The 20,044-nt window shown below is 50.7% G+C and overlaps 1 protein-coding gene across 2 annotated transcripts in view; it reads left to right on the top strand.

Moving 5' to 3' along the window:
* LOC142919856 (uncharacterized) overlaps positions 1-7,178 on the top strand; it is a 28,169-nt gene extending 20,991 nt beyond the window's left edge. For both annotated transcript variants that reach the window (XM_076062526.1, XM_076062527.1), the window contains exons 7-8: positions 1,806-2,321; positions 6,277-7,178. In XM_076062526.1, the coding sequence (XP_075918641.1) occupies positions 1,806-2,321; positions 6,277-6,351 (591 nt within the window). In that variant the 3' untranslated portion in view covers positions 6,352-7,178. The remainder of the gene's footprint in view (positions 1-1,805; positions 2,322-6,276) is intronic.
* The last annotated feature ends 12,866 nt before the right edge of the window (positions 7,179-20,044 follow it).

The raw sequence follows: 20,044 nt of genomic DNA, 5'->3' as shown, positions 1-20,044 counted from the left end.
ACGTCTACATACACACAAACGTCTACATACACACACACACGTCTACATACACACACACACATCTACATACACACACACACGTCTACATACACACACACACGTCTACATACACACACACACGTCTACATACACACACACGTCTACATACACACACGTCTACATGCACACACACACACGTCTACATACACACACACGTCTACATACACACACACACACGTCTACACACACACACACGCCTACATACACACACACACGTCTACATACACACACACACACGTCTACATACACACACACTATACACTTACACACGTCTACATACACACACACACGTTTACACACACACACACGTCTACATACACACACACACTATATATACACACACACACACGTCTACATACACACACACGTCTACATACACACGTCTACACACACACACGTCTACATACACACACACACGTCTACATACACACACACGTCTACATATACACACACGTCTACATACACACACACACGTCTACATACACACACACACGTCTACATACACACACACGCATCTACATACGCACACACGTCTACATACACACACGTCTACATACACACACACGTCTACATATACACACACGTCTACATACACATGTCTACACACACACACTATACATACACACACACACGTCTACATACACGCACACACGTCTACATACACACACACACATCTACATACACACACACACGTCTACATACACTCACACACGTCTAAATACACGCACACACGTCTACATACACACACACACGTCTACATACACACACACACACGTCTACATACACACACATATACACACACGTCTACATACACACACACACGTCTACATACACACACACGTCTACATACACACACACGTCTACATACACACACACACGTCTACACACACACACGCCTACATACACACACACACGTCTACATACACACACACACGTCTACATACACACACACTATACACTTACACACGTCTACATACACACACACACGTCTACATACACACACACGTCTACACACACACACTATACATACACACACACACGTCTACATACACGCACACACGTCTACATACACACACACATCTACATACACACACACACGTCTACATACACACACACACGTCTACATACACACACACACGTCTACATCCACACACACACATCTACACACACACACGTCTACATACACACACACACACGTCTACATACACACACACGTCTACATACACACGTCTACACACACACACGTCTGCATACACACACACACGTCTACACACACACACTATACATACACACACACACGTCTACATACACGCACATACGTCTACATACACACACACATCTACATACACGCACACACGTCTACATACACACACACATCTACATACACACACACACGTCTACATACACACACACACGTCTACATACACACACACACGTCTACATCCACACACACACATCTACACACACACACGTCTACATACACACACACACACGTCTACATACACACACACGTCTACATACACACGTCTACACACACACACGTCTGCATACACACACACACGTCTACACACACACACTATACATACACACACACACGTCTACATACACGCACATACGTCTACATACACACACACATCTACATACACACACACACGTCTACATACACACACACACGTCTACATACACACACACACGTCTACATCCACACACACACATCTACACACACACACACACGTCTACATGCACTTACACGTCTCATCCTGCAGGCCAGCGGTGGTGGTGGTGCCGGTGGTGGTGGTGGTGATGTCGGTGGTGGTGCCGGTGGTTGTGCTGGTGGTGGTGCCGGTGGTTGTGCTGCTGGTGGTGCCGGTTGTTGTGCCGGTGGTGCCAGCAGCAGCAGCAGCAGCGGTGTAGACCTGACGCTGGCGCAGGCGCTGGTGGCGGAGGCGCTGTCCCGCTGGCACCGGCTCGGCACCAAGGCCGACAACGTGAGCGCCGTGGTGGCGCGGCTGTGCCCGTCGGCGGCGTCGCCGGCGCCCCGGCTCGGTGCCGACGGCGCCGCCGGCGCCGTGCTCGTTGCCGGCGGAGGAGGAATGGTCGCTGGTGGTAGTGGTGGTGGCGCCGTCCGTGCGTCAGCCCTGGCCAGGAGTGGAACCGAGGTTCTACGAGGGCCGGGCACCGAGGAGCTACCCAGCAACAACAGCAGCAGCAGCAACAACAACAGCAACAGCAGCAGCGGCAACAGCAGCAGTGGGAAGTTCACTCCACTGCTGGCTGACCTGGTGAGGGCACCGTCACGATGCGTGGTGTGTGTGTGTGTACATGTGTATGTGTGTATGTGTGTGCGTGTGTACGTGTGTTTGTGTGTATGTGTATTTGTGTGCGTGTGTATGTGTGTTTGTGTGTATGTGTGCGTGTTTGTGTGTGTGTACGTGTGCGTGTGTGTGCGTGTGTTTGTGCGTGTGTGTACGTGTGTTTGTGTGTATGTGTGTACGTGTGTGTGTGTTTGTGTGTATGTGTGCGTGTTTGTGTGTGTACGTGTGTGTGTATATGTGTTTATGTGTGTTTGTGTGTATGTGTGCGTGTTTGTGTGTGTACGTGTGTGTGTGTGTATATGTGTTTGTGTGTGTATGTGTTTGTGTGTATGTGTGTTTGTGTGTATGTGTGTGTGTTTGTGTGTACGTGTGTGTGTGTGTGTGGATGTGTACGTGTGTGTGTACGTGTGTTTGTCTGTAAGTGTGCGTGTGTTTGTCTGTCCAGCGAAACGATCCCCTACCTCATTGGTGTCGGACGGTAATGCTGTGACTCTGTGTGTGGTGAGTCTATGGGTCTTTGTGTGTGGTGAGTCTATGGGTCTCTGTGTGAGTGAGTCTATGGGTCTCTGTGTGTGGTGAGTCTATGGGTCTCTGTGTGTGGTGAGTCTATGGGTCTCTGTGTGTTGTGAGTCTATGGGTCTCTGTGTGTGGTGAGTCTCTGGGTCTCTGTGTGTGGTGAGTCTATGGGTCTCTGTGTGTGATGAGTCTATGGGTCTCTGTGTGTGGTGAGTCTATGGGTCTCTGTGTGTGGTGAGTCTATGGGTCTCTGTGTGTGCTGAGTCTATGGGTCTCTGTGTGTGGTGAGTCTATGGGTCTCTGTGTGTGGTGAGTCTATGGGTCTCTGTGTGTGGTGAGTCTATGGGTCTCTGTGTGTGGTGAGTCTATGGGTCTCTGTGTGTGGTGAGTCTATGGGTCTCTGTGTGTGGTGAGTCTATGGTTCTCTGTGTGGTGAGTCTATGGGTCTCTGTGTGTGGTGAGTCTATGGGTCTCTGTGTGTGGTGAGTCTGTGGGTCTCTGTGTGGTGAGTCTATGGGTCTCTGTGTGTGGTGAGTCTATGGGTCTCTGTGTGTGGTGAGTATATGGGTCTCTATGTGTGGTGAGTCTATGGGTCTCTGTGTGTGGTGAGTCTATGGGTCTCTGTGTGAGTGAGTCTATGGGTCTCTGTGTGTGGTGAGTCTATGGGTCTATGTGTGTGGTGAGTCTATGGGTCTCTGTGTGTTGTGAGTCTATGGGTCTCTGTGTGTGGTGAGTCTCTGGGTCTCTGTGTGTGGTGAGTCTATGGGTCTCTGTGTGTGATGAGTCTATGGGTCTCTGTGTGTGGTGAGTCTATGGGTCTCTGTGTGTGGTGAGTCTATGGGTCTCTGTGTGTGCTGAGTCTATGGGTCTCTGTGTGTGGTGAGTCTATGGGTCTCTGTGTGTGGTGAGTCTATGGGTCTCTGTGTGTGGTGAGTCTATGGGTCTCTGTGTGTGGTGAGTCTATGGGTCTCTGTGTGTGGTGAGTCTATGGTTCTCTGTGTGGTGAGTCTATGGGTCTCTGTGTGTGGTGAGTCTATGGGTCTCTGTGTGTGGTGAGTCTGTGGGTCTCTGTGTGGTGAGTCTATGGGTCTCTGTGTGTGGTGAGTCTATGGGTCTCTGTGTGTGGTGAGTATATGGGTCTCTATGTGTGGTGAGTCTATGGGTCTCTGTGTGTGGTGAGTCTATGGGTCTCTGTGTGATGAGTCTATGGGTCTCTGTGTGTGGTGAGTCTATGGGTCTCTGTGTGTGGTGAGTCTGTGGGTCTCTGTGTGTGGTGAGTCTATGGGTCTCTGTGTGTGGTGAGTCTATGGGTCTCTGTGTGTGGTGAGTCTATGGGTCTCTGTGTGTGGTGAGTCTATGAGTCTCTGTGTGTGGTGAGTCTATGGGTCTCTGTGTGTGGTGAGTCTATGGGTCTCTGTGTGTGGTGAGTCTATGAGTCTCTGTGTGTGGTGAGTCTATGGGTCTCTGTGTGTGGTGAGTCTATGGGTCTCTGTGTGTGGTGAGTCTATGAGTCTCTGTGTGTGGTGAGTCTATGGGTCTCTGTGTGTGGTGAGTCTATGGGTCTCTGTGTGTGGTGAGTCTATGGGTCTCTGTGTGTCATGAGTCTGTGGGTCTCTGTGTGTGGTGAGTCTATGGGTCTCTGTGTGTGGTGAGTCTATGGGTCTCTGTGTGTGGTGAGTCTATGGGTCTCTGTGTGTGGTGAGTCTATGAGTCTCTGTGTGTGGTGAGTCTATGGGTCTCTGTGTGTGGTGAGTCTATGGGTCTCTGTGTGTGGTGAGTCTATGGGTCTCTGTGTGTGATGAGTCTGTGGGTCTCTGTGTGTGGTGAGTCTATGGGTCTCTGTGTGTGGTGAGTCTATGGGTCTCTGTGTGTGGTGAGTCTATGGGTCTCTGTGTGGTGAGTCTATGGGTCTCTGTGTGTGGTGAGTCTATGGGTCTCTGTGTGTGGTGAGTCTATGGGTCTCTGTGTGGTGAGTCTGTGGGTCTCTGTGTGTGGTGAGTCTATGGGTCTCTGTGTGTGGTGAGTCTGTGGGTCTCTGTGTGGTGAGTCTATGGGTCTCTGTGTGTGGTGAGTCTATGAGTCTCTGTGTGTGGTGAGTCTATGGGTCTCTGTGTGTGGTGAGTCTATGAGTCTCTGTGTGTGGTGAGTCTATGGGTCTCTGTGTGTGGTGAGTCTATGGGTCTCTGTGTGTGGTGAGTCTATGGGTCTCTGTGTAGTGAGTCTGTGGGTCTCTGTGTGATGAGTCTGTGGGTCTCTGTGTGTGGTGAGTCTATGGGTCTCTGTGTGTGGTGAGTCTATGGGTCTCTGTGTGTGGTGAGTCTATGGGTCTCTGTGTGTGGTGAGTCTATGAGTCTCTGTGTGTGGTGAGTCTATGGGTCTCTGTGTGTGGTGAGTCTATGGGTCTCTGTGTGTGGTGAGTCTATGAGTCTCTGTGTGTGGTGAGTCTATGGGTCTCTGTGTGTGGTGAGTCTATGGGTCTCTGTGTGTGGTGAGTCTATGAGTCTCTGTGTGTGGTGAGTCTATGGGTCTCTGTGTGTGGTGAGTCTATGGGTCTCTGTGTGTGGTGAGTCTATGGGTCTCTGTGTGTCATGAGTCTGTGGGTCTCTGTGTGTGGTGAGTCTATGGGTCTCTGTGTGTGGTGAGTCTATGGGTCTCTGTGTGTGGTGAGTCTATGGGTCTCTGTGTGTGGTGAGTCTATGAGTCTCTGTGTGTGGTGAGTCTATGGGTCTCTGTGTGTGGTGAGTCTATGGGTCTCTGTGTGTGGTGAGTCTATGGGTCTCTGTGTGTGATGAGTCTGTGGGTCTCTGTGTGTGGTGAGTCTATGGGTCTCTGTGTGTGGTGAGTCTATGGGTCTCTGTGTGTGGTGAGTCTATGGGTCTCTGTGTGGTGAGTCTATGGGTCTCTGTGTGTGGTGAGTCTATGGGTCTCTGTGTGTGGTGAGTCTATGGGTCTCTGTGTGGTGAGTCTGTGGGTCTCTGTGTGTGGTGAGTCTATGGGTCTCTGTGTGTGGTGAGTCTGTGGGTCTCTGTGTGGTGAGTCTATGGGTCTCTGTGTGTGGTGAGTCTATGAGTCTCTGTGTGTGGTGAGTCTATGGGTCTCTGTGTGTGGTGAGTCTATGAGTCTCTGTGTGTGGTGAGTCTATGGGTCTCTGTGTGTGGTGAGTCTATGGGTCTCTGTGTGTGGTGAGTCTATGGGTCTCTGTGTAGTGAGTCTGTGGGTCTCTGTGTGATGAGTCTATGGGTCTCTGTGTGTGGTGAGTCTATGGGTCTCTGTGTGTGGTGAGTCTATGGGTCTCTGTGTGTGGTGAGTCTATGGGTCTCGGTGTGTGGTGAGTCTATGGGTCTCTATGTGTGGTGAGTCTTTGGGTCTCTGTGTGTGGGTAACTCCCCACCCCCTCCCTTTCCAGGGCTGCAGCCAGGAGGAGATTCCCAGCAAGCGCAGCCGCAGGAGCGGTCCTCACGAGGGCACCGCCTCAGACTAGCACCTCAGACTAGCGCCGCAGACTAGTACCTCAGACTAGCGCCTCAGACTAGCACCTCAGACTAGCGCCTCAGACTAGCGCCTCAGACTAGCGCCTCAGACTGGTGCCTCAGACTAGCACCTCAGACTGGCGCCTCAGACTAGCGCCTTGGACTAGCGCCTCAGACTAGTGCCTCAGACTAGTGCCTCAGACTAGCGCCTCAGACTGGTGCCTCAGACTAGCACCTCAGACTAGCGCCTCAGACTAGCGCCTCAGACTTGCGCCTCAGCCCAGCGCCTCAGACTAGCGCCTCAGACTAGCGGGGACCCCGGTAGAGGGACCCTGGGACCCTGGTAGAGGGACCCTGGTAGAGGGACCCTAGTAGTGGGACCCTGGTAGAGGGACCCTGGTAGAGGGACCCTGGTAGTGGGACCCTGGTAGAGGGACCCCGGTAGAGGGACCCCGGTAGAGGGACCCTGGTAGGGGGACCCTGGTAGAGGCCTGGTAGTGGGACCCTGGTAGTGGGACCCTGGTAGTGGGACCCTGGTAGTAGGACCCTGGTAGAGGGACTCCGGTAGAGGGACCCTGGTAGTGGGACCCCGGTAGAGGGACCCCGGTAGAGGGACCCTGGTAGAGGGACCCTGGTAGAGGGACCCTGGTAGTGGGACCCTGGTAGAGGGACCCCGGTAGAGGGACCCCGGTAGAGGGACCCTGGTAGAGGGACCCTGGTAGAGGGTCCCTGGTAGAGGGACCCTGGTAGAGGGACCTTGGTAGTGGGACCCTGGTAGAGGGACCCTGGTAGAGGGACCTGGTAGAGGGACCCCAGTAGAGGGACCCTGGTAGAGGGACCCCGGTAGAGGGACCCTGGTAGAGGGACCCTGGTAGAGGGACCCTGGTAGAGGGACCCTGGTAGTGGGACCCTGGTAGAGGGACCCTGGTAGAGGGACCCCGGTAGAGGGACCCTGGTAGGGGGACCCTGGTAGAGGGACCCTGGTAGAGGGACCCTGGTAGAGGGACCCTGGTAGTGGGACCCCAGTAGAAGGACCCCGGTAGAGGGACCCCGGTAGAGGGACCCTGGTAGAGGGATCCTGGTAGAGGCCTGGTAGTGGGACCCTGGTAGTGGGACCCTGGTAGAGGGACCCTGGTAGAGGGACCCTGGTAGAGGGACCCCGGTAGAGGGACCCCGGTAGAGGGACCCTGGTAGAGGGACCCTGGTAGAGGGACCCTGGTAGTGGGACCCTGGTAGAGGGACCCTGGTAGAGGGACCCTGGTAGAGGGACCCTGGTAGTGGGACCCTGGTAGAGGGACCCTGGTAGAGGGACCCTGGTAGAGGGACCTCGGTAGAGGGACCCTGGTAGAGGGACCCTGGTAGAGGGACCCTGGTAGTGGGACCCCAGTAGAGGGACCCTGGTAGAGGGACCCTGGTAGTGGGACCCCAGTAGAGGGACCCCGGTAGAGGGACCCCGGTAGAGGGACCCTGGTAGAGGGATCCTGGTAGTGGGACCCTGGTAGTGGGACCCTGGTAGAGGGACCCTGGTAGAGGGACCCTGGTAGAGGGACCCTGGTAGAGGGACCCCGGTAGAGGGACCCTGGTAGAGGGACCCTGGTAGTGGGACCCTGGTAGAGGGACCCTGGTAGAGGGACCCTGGTAGAGGGACCCTGGTAGTGGGACCCCAGTAGAGGGACCCCGGTAGTGGGACCCCGGTAGAGGGACCCTGGTAGAGGGACCCTGGTAGAGGGACCCTGGTAGGGGGACCCCGGTAGAGGGACCCTGGTAGAGGGACCCTGGTAGAGGGACCCTGGTAGAGGGTCCCCGGTAGAGGGACCCTGGTAGTGGGACCCTGGTAGAGTGACCCTGGTAGAGGGACCCTGGTAGGGGGACCCCAGTAGAGGGACCCTGGTAGTGGGTCCCCCTCGTCCGCGTGCCACTCTCGTCACGTCCCGGTCGTTGGCGGCGATGGCGACGACGTCGCGAGTGAAGGTTTTGTTTTTGGCGTGAGGGAGAGCTGCCCAGGTCCTGGGGGGCTGTCCCCCCTCCTCCTCCCCCCCCAATCCTCCCCCCCCCCCCGGTTGCCGTAGCCCCCCACGAAACTCTTTAGTCGGACGTGGCGGCGGTGTGGACGACGACGGTGGCGAAGGTGGCGAAGGTGGCGAAATTGGCGAAGGTGGCGAAGGTGATTCACGCGAACACGGAGGAGGGCGATGATGGGTGGTGGCGGCATCTCTCTCCAGGGCGATGTCTCGTCTCTCTCTGGGCGTGCGATCCGCATGGCTAGCGCATCGATGTTAGGGGTTTGATCGCTGTGTGTGTCTGTGTGTGTGTCTGTGTCTGTGTGTGTGTCTGTGTGTGTCTGTGTGTGTCTGTGTGTGTGTCTGTGTGTGTGTCTGTGTGTGTGTCTGTGTGTGTGTCTGTGTGTGTCTGTGTGTGTGTGTGTGTGTCTGTGTGTGTGTGTCTGTGTGTGTGTCTGTGTGTGTGTGTGTCTGTGTGTGTGTCTGTGTGTGTGTCTGTGTGTGTGTCTGCGCGTACACTTATTTGTTAATTGTTTTAAATAAGTATTAAATAGTTGTTGACGATTTTGCTGCGTTTGAAATTGTTCATTTGTTTGGGCTGCCAGAATTGAGGCCCATTTTGCTTAGTCGTAACGTGTGTAAGTTAGACCTTACGTATCGCTTGATTGATGAATGATCGCGAGCGTTATCGGTTCTAGTTAACGTAAGCTCTGCAGTGATTCTCACAGTGCTAAGATATTCGTATTGTCCCTCTCAGTCACGGCGGGGCTGTTTAGTGCTTATCATAGACGTGATAAGTCGGGCAATACAAATGATAGCCAGGATAAGATTCAGACTTTAAATCCTAGTCTGGATAGGTAATATAATGAATTTCGTAGATAGGATGAGTATGGTAATACAAATGATAGCTGAAACATGTGTTAAGGGGCCGTCCATAAATGACGTAACCCAGCTGGGGGGGTGGAGGAGAGGTCAGACATTTGTGACGATGTGTGAGGAGGTGGGGGGGGTGTTTGAGAAATGTGACGTCACGTCAAAATGCGCAACTTTAAATAAACACGTCCTGCTGAATTAAAGAGTAAACAGACTTCTTAATAAACGTTTCCTGATGACAGTGAACACACACCCAGCATGCACGTGCCTTGACACTCACTACAGTCAGGACACAGCAAGAACATTTATTTGATGAAGTGGGAGAGAGATGCTGTGGTAAGAGGTTATACAGTTTTGATTTAAATCTTTCATGACTGCAGTAATTCATATTATTAGTTTTTTCGGTAAAGTCACGTTGAAGAGAAACAACAAAATAATAAAATATATATAAAACAATAAAAAATTCTCACGACGTTTCGACCATAACTCAAACGGTCATCTTCAGGTGTGTTGGTTTGCATAAACACCTGAAGATGACCGTTTGAGTTATGGTCGAAACGTCGTGAGAATTTTTTATTGTTATATATTTTATTATTTTGTTGTTTCTCTTCAACGTGACTTTACCGAAAAAACTAAGAATGTAGGTTATACAGTGTCGGTAAGAGAGGGGGGTAGGGGGAGGGGAGCGTCCACGCAATTCTTGCTGTGGTTTTCCCAATGATGATGATGGACGCTTGTGTTACAATCGAAACGTCATTTATTTTATTTGATTACCTACGTGACTTTACCGAAAGAACCAAAGAGCATGTTTCCTCTTTGCGATAAGATATCATTAAACCTGGGTACAATGTATATGTGTGCACCCTAGTGGAGATAATGCATACTAGAATTTAAATAAAAACCTAGTGCCATTTGGTACGCTTCGTACCAAGACAGTTATATATCCATACGGTTTTATTTTCTGGGTGAGATCACTTCAATACAAATGTGCCGTTAAACCCGCCAACCAATTGGTATGGTGTCACGTAAATAGAACGTGGACAATTCCTTACTAGTACAGTACAGCGGTATGTTTCAGTGTAAATAGAACGTGGACAATTCCTTACTAGTACAGCACACCGCTGTGTTTGAGGGTAAATAGAACGTGGACAATTCCTTACTAGTACAGCACAGCAGTATGTTTCAGTGTAAATAGAACGTGGACAATTCCTTACTAGTACAGCACACCGCTGTGTTTGAGGGTAAATAGAACGTGGACAATTCCTTACTAGTACAGCACACCGCTGTGTTTGAGGGTAAATAGAACGTGGACAATTCCTTACTAGTACAGCACACCGCTGTGTTTGAGTGTAAATAGAATGTGGACAATTCCTTACTAGTACAGCACACCGCTGTGTTTGAGTGTAAATAGAACGTGGACAATTCCTTACTAGTACAGCACACCGCTGTGTTTGAGGGTAAATAGAACCTGGACAATTCTTTACTAGTACAGCACGCCGCTGTGTTTGAGGGTAAATAGAACGTGGACAATTCCTTCATAGTACAGCACACCGCTGTGTTTGAGGATAAATAGAACGTGGAGAATTCCTTACTAGTACAGCGCACCGCTGTGTTTGAGGGTAAACAGAATGTGGACAATTCCGTACTAGTACAGCACACCGCTGTGTTTGAGTGTAAATAGAATGTGGACAATTCCTTACTAGTACAGCACACCGCTGTGTTTGAGTGTAAATAGAACGTGGACAATTCCTTACTAGTACAGCACAGTGGTGTGTGTGAGGGTAAATATAACGTGGACAATTCCTTACTAGTACAGCACACCGCTGTGTTTGAGGGTAGATAGAACGTGGAGAATTCCTTACTAGTACAGCACACCGCTGTGTTTGAGGGTAAATAGAACGTGGACAATTCCTTACTAGTACAGTACACCGCTGTGTTTGAGTGTAAATAGAACGTGGACAATTCCTTACTAGTACGGCACACCATTGTGTTTGAGTGTAAATAGAACGTGGACAATTCCTTACTAGTACAGCACACCGCTGTGTTTGAGGGTAAATAGAACGTGGACAATTCCTTACTAGTACAGCACACCGCTGTTTTTGAGTGTAAATAGAACGTGGACAATTCCTTACTAGTACAGCACAGCGGTGTGTGTGAGGGTAAATAGAACGTGGACAATTCCTTACTAGTACAGCACACCGTTGTGTTTGAGGGTAAATAGAACGTGGACAATTCCTTACTAGTACAGCACAGCGCTGTGTTTGAGGGTAAATTGAACGTGGACAATTCCTTACTAGTACAGTACACCGCTGTGTTTGAGTGTAAATAGAACGTGGACAATTCCTTACTAGTACAGCACACCGCTGTGTTTGAGGGTAAATAGAACGTGGACAATTCCTTATTAGTACAGTACACCGGTGTGTTTGAGTGTAAATAGAACGTGGACAATTCCTTACTAGTACAGCACAGCGGTGTGTGTGAGGGTAAATAGAACGTGGACAATTCCTTACTAGTACAGCACACCGCTGTGTTTGAGTGTAAATAGAACGTGGACAATTCCTTATTAGTACAGCACACCGCTGTGTTTGAGGGTAAATCCACAACATTTACTATTTGAGGACGACGTTTCACCAGTGATTACAGCCGGCATCGTCAGGCGACAGCCAGATTTGGCTCCCCAACACACAGCCGGTGTCGTGCTGCACTCGTAACGAATTGGCACGTCTTGTTCACGTGACAAACCTCCCTGTTTGGCTGTCGGGTGGTGGCGGGTTTCACGACACACATTTAAGTGATCTAACTCCCCCCCAAAAAAACCCCCTCATGGATAAAATTGGTCGCAAAAGCTTCCTACTTCTACCACGTGTTCAAGTGTTTATACATTTCGTTTATTTTGACGGTAACTTTTTTTTTTACGTCTGTTGCAGTCGTGAAAAACCGAACATTAAAACGTTAATAACGGACATGAATACCGAGTCTGTGGTTTTCTCTCCCGTGATGGAACGTTCATATATCGCGACAATCGTCGTACCTAATAGCGAGAACTGGTATCGTACCGTGCACAACGACACCACGACAACACTCGTCACAACCCAGCTGGTACAGCAGGTTATGGTTGCAGCTTGTTGTGCTAAGTGCCTCCTGTAAAGCTGCCCTCTTGCATTCCTTGAAGCAATGACAGCTGAAAAGAAATCACTGGAAGTCTTAGAGCAGGGGTGGGGAACATTTTTTCTGCCAAGGGACATTCGGATATTTATAACATCATCATTCGCAGGGCCATACAAAATCATCAACTTAAAAATTTGCCCGTTAATATTTGGTCAAACATTTAATTAACTCGCCCCCTAATGCGATGGGCTGGAACTGCTTCTCTTTGGTGAGGCGTGTGATGATGTTAGCTGGTATTGATGATGTTAGCTGGTATTGATGTTAGCTGGTATTGATGATGTTAGCTGGTATTGATGATGTTAGCTGGTATTGACGATGTTAGCTGGTATTGACGATGTTAGCTGGTATTGATGATGTTAGCTGGTATTGACGATGTTAGCTGGTATTGATGATGTTAGCTGGTATTGATGATGTTAGCTGGTGTTGACGATGTTAGCTGGTATTGACGATGTTAGCTGGTATTGATGATGTTAGCTGGTATTGACGATGTTAGCTGGTATTGACGATGTTAGCTGGTATTGATGATGTTAGCTGGTATTGATGATGTTAGCTGGTATTGATGATGTTAGCTGGTATTGACGATGTTAGCTGGTGTTGACGATGTTAGCTGGTGTTGACGATGTTAGCTGGTATTGACGATGTTAGCTGGTGTTGACGATGTTAGCTGGTATTGACGATGTTAGCTGGTATTGATGATGTTAGCTGGTATTGATGATGTTAGCTGGTGTTGACGATGTTAGCTGGTATTGACGATGTTAGCTGGTATTGACGATGTTAGCTGGTGTTGACGATGTTAGCTGGTGTTGACGATGTTAGCTGGTATTGACGATGTTAGCTGGTATTGATGATGTTAGCTGGTATTGATGATGTTAGCTGGTATTGATGATGTTAGCTGGTGTTGACGATGTTAGCTGGTGTTGACGATGTTAGCTGGTATTGACGATGTTAGCTGGTGTTGACGATGTTAGCTGGTATTGACGATGTTAGCTGGTGTTGATGATGTTAGCTGGTGTTGACGATGTTAGCTGGTATTGACGATGTTAGCTGGTATTGACGATGTTAGCTGGTATTGATGATGTTAGCTGGTATTGATGATGTTAGCTGGTATTGATGATGTTAGCTGGTGTTGACGATGTTAGCTGGTATTGACGATGTTAGCTGGTGTTGACGATGTTAGCTGGTGTTGACGATGTTAGCTGGTATTGACGATGTTAGCTGGTGTTGACGATGTTAGCTGGTATTGACGATGTTAGCTGGTGTTGATGATGTTAGCTGGTGTTGACGATGTTAGCTGGTATTGACGATGTTAGCTGGTATTGACGATGTTAGCTGGTATTAACGACTTAAATTTACAGCACAATTGTGGAGTTCTGACAATACGCCCCCACGTGCACCACCGTCTAAAGTTACAGATGTATTAATTTCCGGCCTGTCTGCTTGCAGGCCAAGGACAGCAAATGTAGCGGAAGCCAACCAACGGGTTTTGGGGCGTGACTGCCTCGCCCAATGGGGGTCATTTAATGGCACGTCAATCAAAACCAAGAGCCGCAAGCCGCCGTGCACTTTGTCTCTCGGGACGGATGATCCCGGTGCACGCAAAAAAACACGGAAATAAACAAAACGAGAGGATCGACGGGGAGACCTGGGAGGGGTCGCGAGGGACACACGAGAGAGAGGGAGGCAAGACGAGCCGGAGGGGTCGAGTCGATGAAGACAGAGGACGAGAGAAGCCGGACCGGCCAAGCTCGCCAGGCTGAGAGTAGCCCTGTGTGGCCCTGCGTAGCTGCCTAGGGTAGGGCCGCTAGGGGGTTAAGCGCGGTCCGTACGTCGGCACGCTTGACCCCCCGGGGGCTGCTGAGACACGGCGAGACACGGCAGCCGGGAGGGGTGAAACGGGGAGAGTAGGGAAGGAGAGCAGTGAATAGGATCGGGAAGGAGAGTAGTGAATAGGATCGTGAAGGAGAGTAGTGAATAGGATCGGGAAGGAGAGTAGTAATAGGATCGGGAAGGAGAGTAGTGAATAGGATCGTGACGGAGGGTAGTAATAGGATTGGGAAGGAGTGTAGTAATAGGATCGTGAAGGAGAGTAGTAATAGAATCGGGAAGGAGAGTAGTGAATAGGATCGTGAAGGAGTGTAGTAATAGGATCGGGAAGGAGTTTAGTAATAGGATCGTGAAGGAGGGTAGTAATAGGATCGTGAAGGAGTGTAGTAATAGGATAAGGACGAGGCGAGTGAGGGAGCGAACGAGCGACGGGCCTAGCAGGTGAGTGTTGTGTAACGAACTGTGATAAAGTGGCCCGGACAGAAGACAAGAAATCGTCTTTATTTTCCACGCTGCAGGTAAGCACGAAGAGGCATACAGCAGCACGCATCAACTGGTTCAAGGCCAGCGTGCTTTGTCAACAATCTCGGCAAAAGCACCGGCGCTTGTGTCGCCGCAGAGTATCTCCTATGGGGATGGAAAAATAAAAAAATTAATGCGGTCAAGCAATTGGCTTATTGCCCCCCCCCCCAATCACTTTCGACTCAAGAGCTCACTCAGCATCTGGCTGTGATCGTGCTGCTGCACGCTGAGCGGCTGTCCAAGAGAAGCAAACAGCGGCTTCTTGACACCACCACCACCACCACCGCTACCCCCAGCACCACCACTCTCGGTGTCAGCGTCGGCTGATTGACGTCGTTTGGATGCTCACCGAGGAGCAGCGGCGGCGGCGGCAGCTTGCCGCTCCGCATGCTCCAGGTCAAGCTCCATCCGCTGCAGCTTGCTGCCACTCCGGATGCTCCAGCTGCTGCTGCCGCTGCTGCTCCCGAAGATCCAGCTGCTCCAGCCGCTGCTGCTCCCGGAGCTCCAGCTGCTGCGGCTGCTGATGCTGCCGGTGCCTCAGCACCAGGTGCAGCTCCAGGTGTGGGTCCAGCTGCTGCTCCTCAAACTCAAGCCGCTGCTGCTGCTGCTGCTGCTCCAGCTGATGCTGCTGCTACAGCAGCTCCAGCTGCTGCTGCAGCTCCAGCTCCAGCTGCTGCGCCAGCTGCTGCTGGTGCCGCAGCTCCAGCGGCTGCTGCTGCTGCTGCCGAAGTTCCAGCGGCTGCTGCTGCAGCTGCTGCTGCAGCTCCAGCTCCTGCTGCTGCTGCTGCTCCAGCGCCTGCTGGTGCCGCAGCTCCAGATGCTGCTGCTGCTCCTGCTGCTGTTGCCGGAGCTCCGCCTGCTCCAGCCACTCGTGGTGCTGAAGCCTCGTCACCAGGTGCAGCTCCAGGCTCGCGTCCAGCTGCTGGAAAAGCAGCTCCTCCTGCTGACGCCTCAGCTGCTGCTGCTGCTGCTGCAGCTCCAGCCGCTGCTGCTGGAATTCCAGCTGCTGCTGCTGCAGCTCCAGCTGCTGCTGCAGCTGCGGGAGATAACGCAGGAGCTCTAGGCAATACACTCCCCTATTCATCATCATCATGCAGTAACAAGCAGCATCATCATCAGCAGCAGCATCCATCATCACCCATCATCATGCAGTAACAAGCATCATCATCAGCAGCAGCATCCATCATCATCATGCAGTAACAAGCAGCATCATCATCATCAGCAGCATCCATCATCACCCATCATCATTCAGTAACAAGCATCATCATCATCATCCATCATCACCCATCATCATTCAGTAACAAGCATCATCATCATCAGCAGCATCATCACCCATCATCACGCAGCAACAAGCAGCATCATCATCAGCAGCAGCAGCAGCACCATCATCACCCATCATCATGCAGTAACAAGCAGCATCATCATCATCAGCAGCAGCATCCATCATCACCCATCATCATGCAGTAACAAGCAGCATCATCATCAGCAGCAGCAGCATCATCATCACCCATCATCATGCAGTAACAAGCAGCATCATCATCAGCAGCAGCATCATCACCCATCATCATGCAGTAACAAGCATCATCATCATCAGCAGCAGCAGCATCGCTGTTTGCCTTTTCCGAAAATGTAACGAAGAATGATTCTGCCCGTTTGGGTGTCATCAGGACGTAGCGCGGGGGCGTGGAGAGGGAGCACACCGCTCACGGCCCGCTGCATCACCCCTCGCCACAGACACAGAGAGATAACACAGAGACAACAACAACAACCGCCGTTCGCCACTAAGTGGCGGTGACATCACCACGACGCTTGTGCCAGGCCATGTGCACCCTGAGGCCACGTGAAGTGTCGAACGCCCGCTGGCAGGGGGTCACGGGGCAGACCCAGCAGGTGCCACGGGTTGACTGACTGAGATGACTGGCTGATGCACCACCTGTGCCTCCTACTGTGCCAACCTGCTGTGCTTTAGCCACCTGGCGCTCCGCTCGTTGTTGTGAGCGTCGTTCCTCCGCCCTCCGTTGTTGTTGGAGGGCGACTACCTCCAACTGCCCAGTAGCGTCCTTCACGAGCCTCCTCCACAGAGGCCGATCTTGACACCGCTGGTACCGGTCATCGGCAAGTCCACTCAGCTCCACGTCTTTCTGTACCACATCACTCCATCTCTTCTCCAGCCCGTGCCGCGCCCGTTTAGCCCCCTCAATCCGTCCGAACAAAAGCTGTTTAGACATGCGGTGGCTGGGCATGCGGGCTACATGACCCAGCTAACGCAGCCTTACCTGCCTGGAGGAACTCACCGATGGGACTTTGTCCAGATCTTTCGAGGATTTGTGAGCTGCTCACACAATCCAGCCTGGTTAAACCCAGGATTGATCGTAGGCAGGCCAGCCTAAATGTTTTTAACCGGCGAAGATATTCCATTAGGGGGGTCCATGTTTCGCAAGCGTAGAGATGCGGAGCGACAGACCATGTAGCTTCCACACAGCGTTATGCAACCGATGAAAAGATAATGCCGCTCGACTGATTCGGAGTGAGACCTCTGCTGTTAAACTGGAGCCGGCCATGAGCACACTGCCCAGGTATGGGAAACTCTCCACTCTCTCCACAACTGTCCCATCACCGATTGTGAGTTTCGGGGGTGGAGTGCCCGATGGTACAAAATACCCAGGCAGGTGCTTAGTTTTGGTGGGGCTGATGGTAAGGCCCCACCTCTTAGTGGCACACTCCAGTTTCAGCAGCAGCACCTCCAACGCCTCCTCTGAGTGAACCCCAATTACCAGGTCGTCGGCATACATAACGTGGTTGACCAATAGGGAGCCATCCCTTGACTGCACCCGGGCATCGATCAGCCTCCGATTGTATCTGTACCAGATGGAAATTCCTCTGGTACAGCTACTGAAGGTTTCACGAACTACGTGGTCAAAATAGATGTTAAATCATGTGGGAGCCAGAGGACATCCCTGTCGCACCCCAAGGTGTACAGGGAATGGCTCTGACTCCCAGCCACGTAGTTTTACCCGGGTCCGCTCACCATCATGAAGGTCCTTAATGATCGTGAGCAGAGGGTCAGGTACTCCAAAAGCACGAAGAACAACCCAGAGCCCAGGATTACTGATGGTATCATAGGCCTTGACCAGGTCAATAAAGCAGAGATGTAGGTCTTGTTGGAATTGCCTACACCACTGCTAACACAGAGACACACAGAGACACACAACATAGACACACAGACAGACACAGAGAGAGAGAGAGACAACACAGAGACACAGAGAGAGAACACAGAGACAGACACAAAGAGAGAGAGAGAGAGAGACACAGCAACAACACAGAGAGAAACACAGAGAGAGAGAAACACAGCAACAACACAGAGACACAGAGAGAGTTCATAGTTCATAGTTCATTTATTTGGTATAGCCCTGTGAGACATTCGGCTCTTGAATCGGGTGCAACCGCAACAAACAAAAAACATGAACAGGAAAACATCTTAAAGTGATTTTGTGACTGTGCAAACAGAAAATACAGGAAAAAAATATCAAAATATTCCTGAAATAGCACCGTACACCAACGCTGTGTGCAAAAATCCCAGTGGGATGCAGGTCAAACAACAACAACAACCACAAGACAACTAAGATTAAGGCTATCAGTCTAACTCCGTACTACAATAAACAAAAACATGGCCAAAACAAAAAAAACTTTTTGAAATCACCAAAATAAAAGCCATAAATGCAATGTAACAGTGATCATAGGGACTGTGACCGAATTTTTAACAATAAACTCCATAAATAAATTATAACACCAAAATCTAGGGCCATAATTTAGGCCACTGAATAGCAGTGGCAGCTAGGGTTGTACAACTCCTCTAGAGCAGTTTTGAGTGAGAGACAGCAACAACACAGAGACACAGAGAGAGGCACACCACAGAGACACAGATAGAGAGAGACACAGCAATAACACAGAGACACAGATAGAGAGAGACACACAGCAACAACACAGAGACACAGAGAGAGACACAGATAGAGAGAGAGACACACAGCAACAACACAGAGAGAGAGACACAGATAGAGACACACAGCAACAACACAGAGACACAGAGAGAGAGACAGATATAGAGACACAGCAACAACACAGAGACACAGAGAGAGGCACACCACAGAGACACAGATAGAGAGAGACACAGCAACAACACAGAGACACAGATAGAGAGAGACACAGCAACAACACAGAGACACAGAGAGAGAGACAACACAGAGACGCACTTGGCTGCTGAAGTCAAAACTGCGGGAATGAAGGACGCGCGGTACGGGAGGTGGATGGGGGAGAGAGTCGGGGTAGGGGGAGAGAGAGAGAGATGGGGAGAGATGTTGGAGCGCTGAATGAGAGAGAGGGGGGGTTATCTACTCACTTGCAGCGGAGATTTTACATTCTCCATCGCTACACCGGCAGATAAAAAAAATTTTTGTCAGCTGAGAAGCGGAGGAGCAGATTCCACCACCACCACCGTCACCACCACCGCTGCTGTGCGTGTGGGGGTGGGGGTGTCACGTGTCAGTATTTAAATGGCTTAGCCCAGCCACGTGCTGTGTTCAAAGTGCCTAGCTGGTGTGTCACGTGTCAGTATTTAAATGTCTTAGCCCAGCCACGTGCTGTGTTCAAAGTGTCTAGCTGGTGTCACGTGTCAGTATTTAAATGTCTTAGCCCAGCCACGTGCCTCCACTTAACACCTTAATTAACTGAGTGGTTAATTGCTTTAGCGGGTGGCGCGTGAGCATTTAAATGGTTTAGCCCAGCCACGTGCCTCCACTTAGCACCTTAATTAACTGAGTGGTTAATTGCTTTAGCCAGGTGTGGTGGTGTGTATATAAAATCTCCTCTTGAAATCACGCAATACCCTCCACCCCATTATTTTGGCCAAGTGTAAGAAATACAATTTTAAGACTTAAAACTTTCATGACTGCAGGAATTCATTTTCTTGGTGTTGGGATCGAAACGTCGTAGTTTATTTTATTTCCTTTGAAACCTTTATCCGTGACTTTACCGAATGACCCAAAGTCGCGTGACGTCATTTATGGACGTCCCCTTAATTATTATTTTTGTATAGAGGATTTTACCACGGTCAAGTCGTGCGTGAATGAAATGATCATTATTGCTGGGTTCCCAATCACTCCGTGTTCACACCTCGTCACACCTCGTCATGCTGTGTGTGTGTTCACACCTCGTTCACACCTCGTCACGCTGTGTGTGTGTTCACACCTCGTCACACACTGTGTGATCACACCTCGTTACAATGTGTGTGATCACACCTCGTTACAATGTGTGTGTGTTC

This window comes from Petromyzon marinus, unplaced genomic scaffold (assembly GCF_048934315.1).
Source record: "Petromyzon marinus isolate PM22_M1 ecotype Great Lakes invasive population unplaced genomic scaffold, UKy_Petmar_22M1.pri1.0 PM_G_Scaffold_64, whole genome shotgun sequence".
Taxonomy (NCBI): domain Eukaryota; kingdom Metazoa; phylum Chordata; class Hyperoartia; order Petromyzontiformes; family Petromyzontidae; genus Petromyzon; species Petromyzon marinus.
The sequence above is the reverse complement of the archived record's forward strand: the minus strand, read 5'-3'. Positions and strand labels throughout refer to the sequence as shown.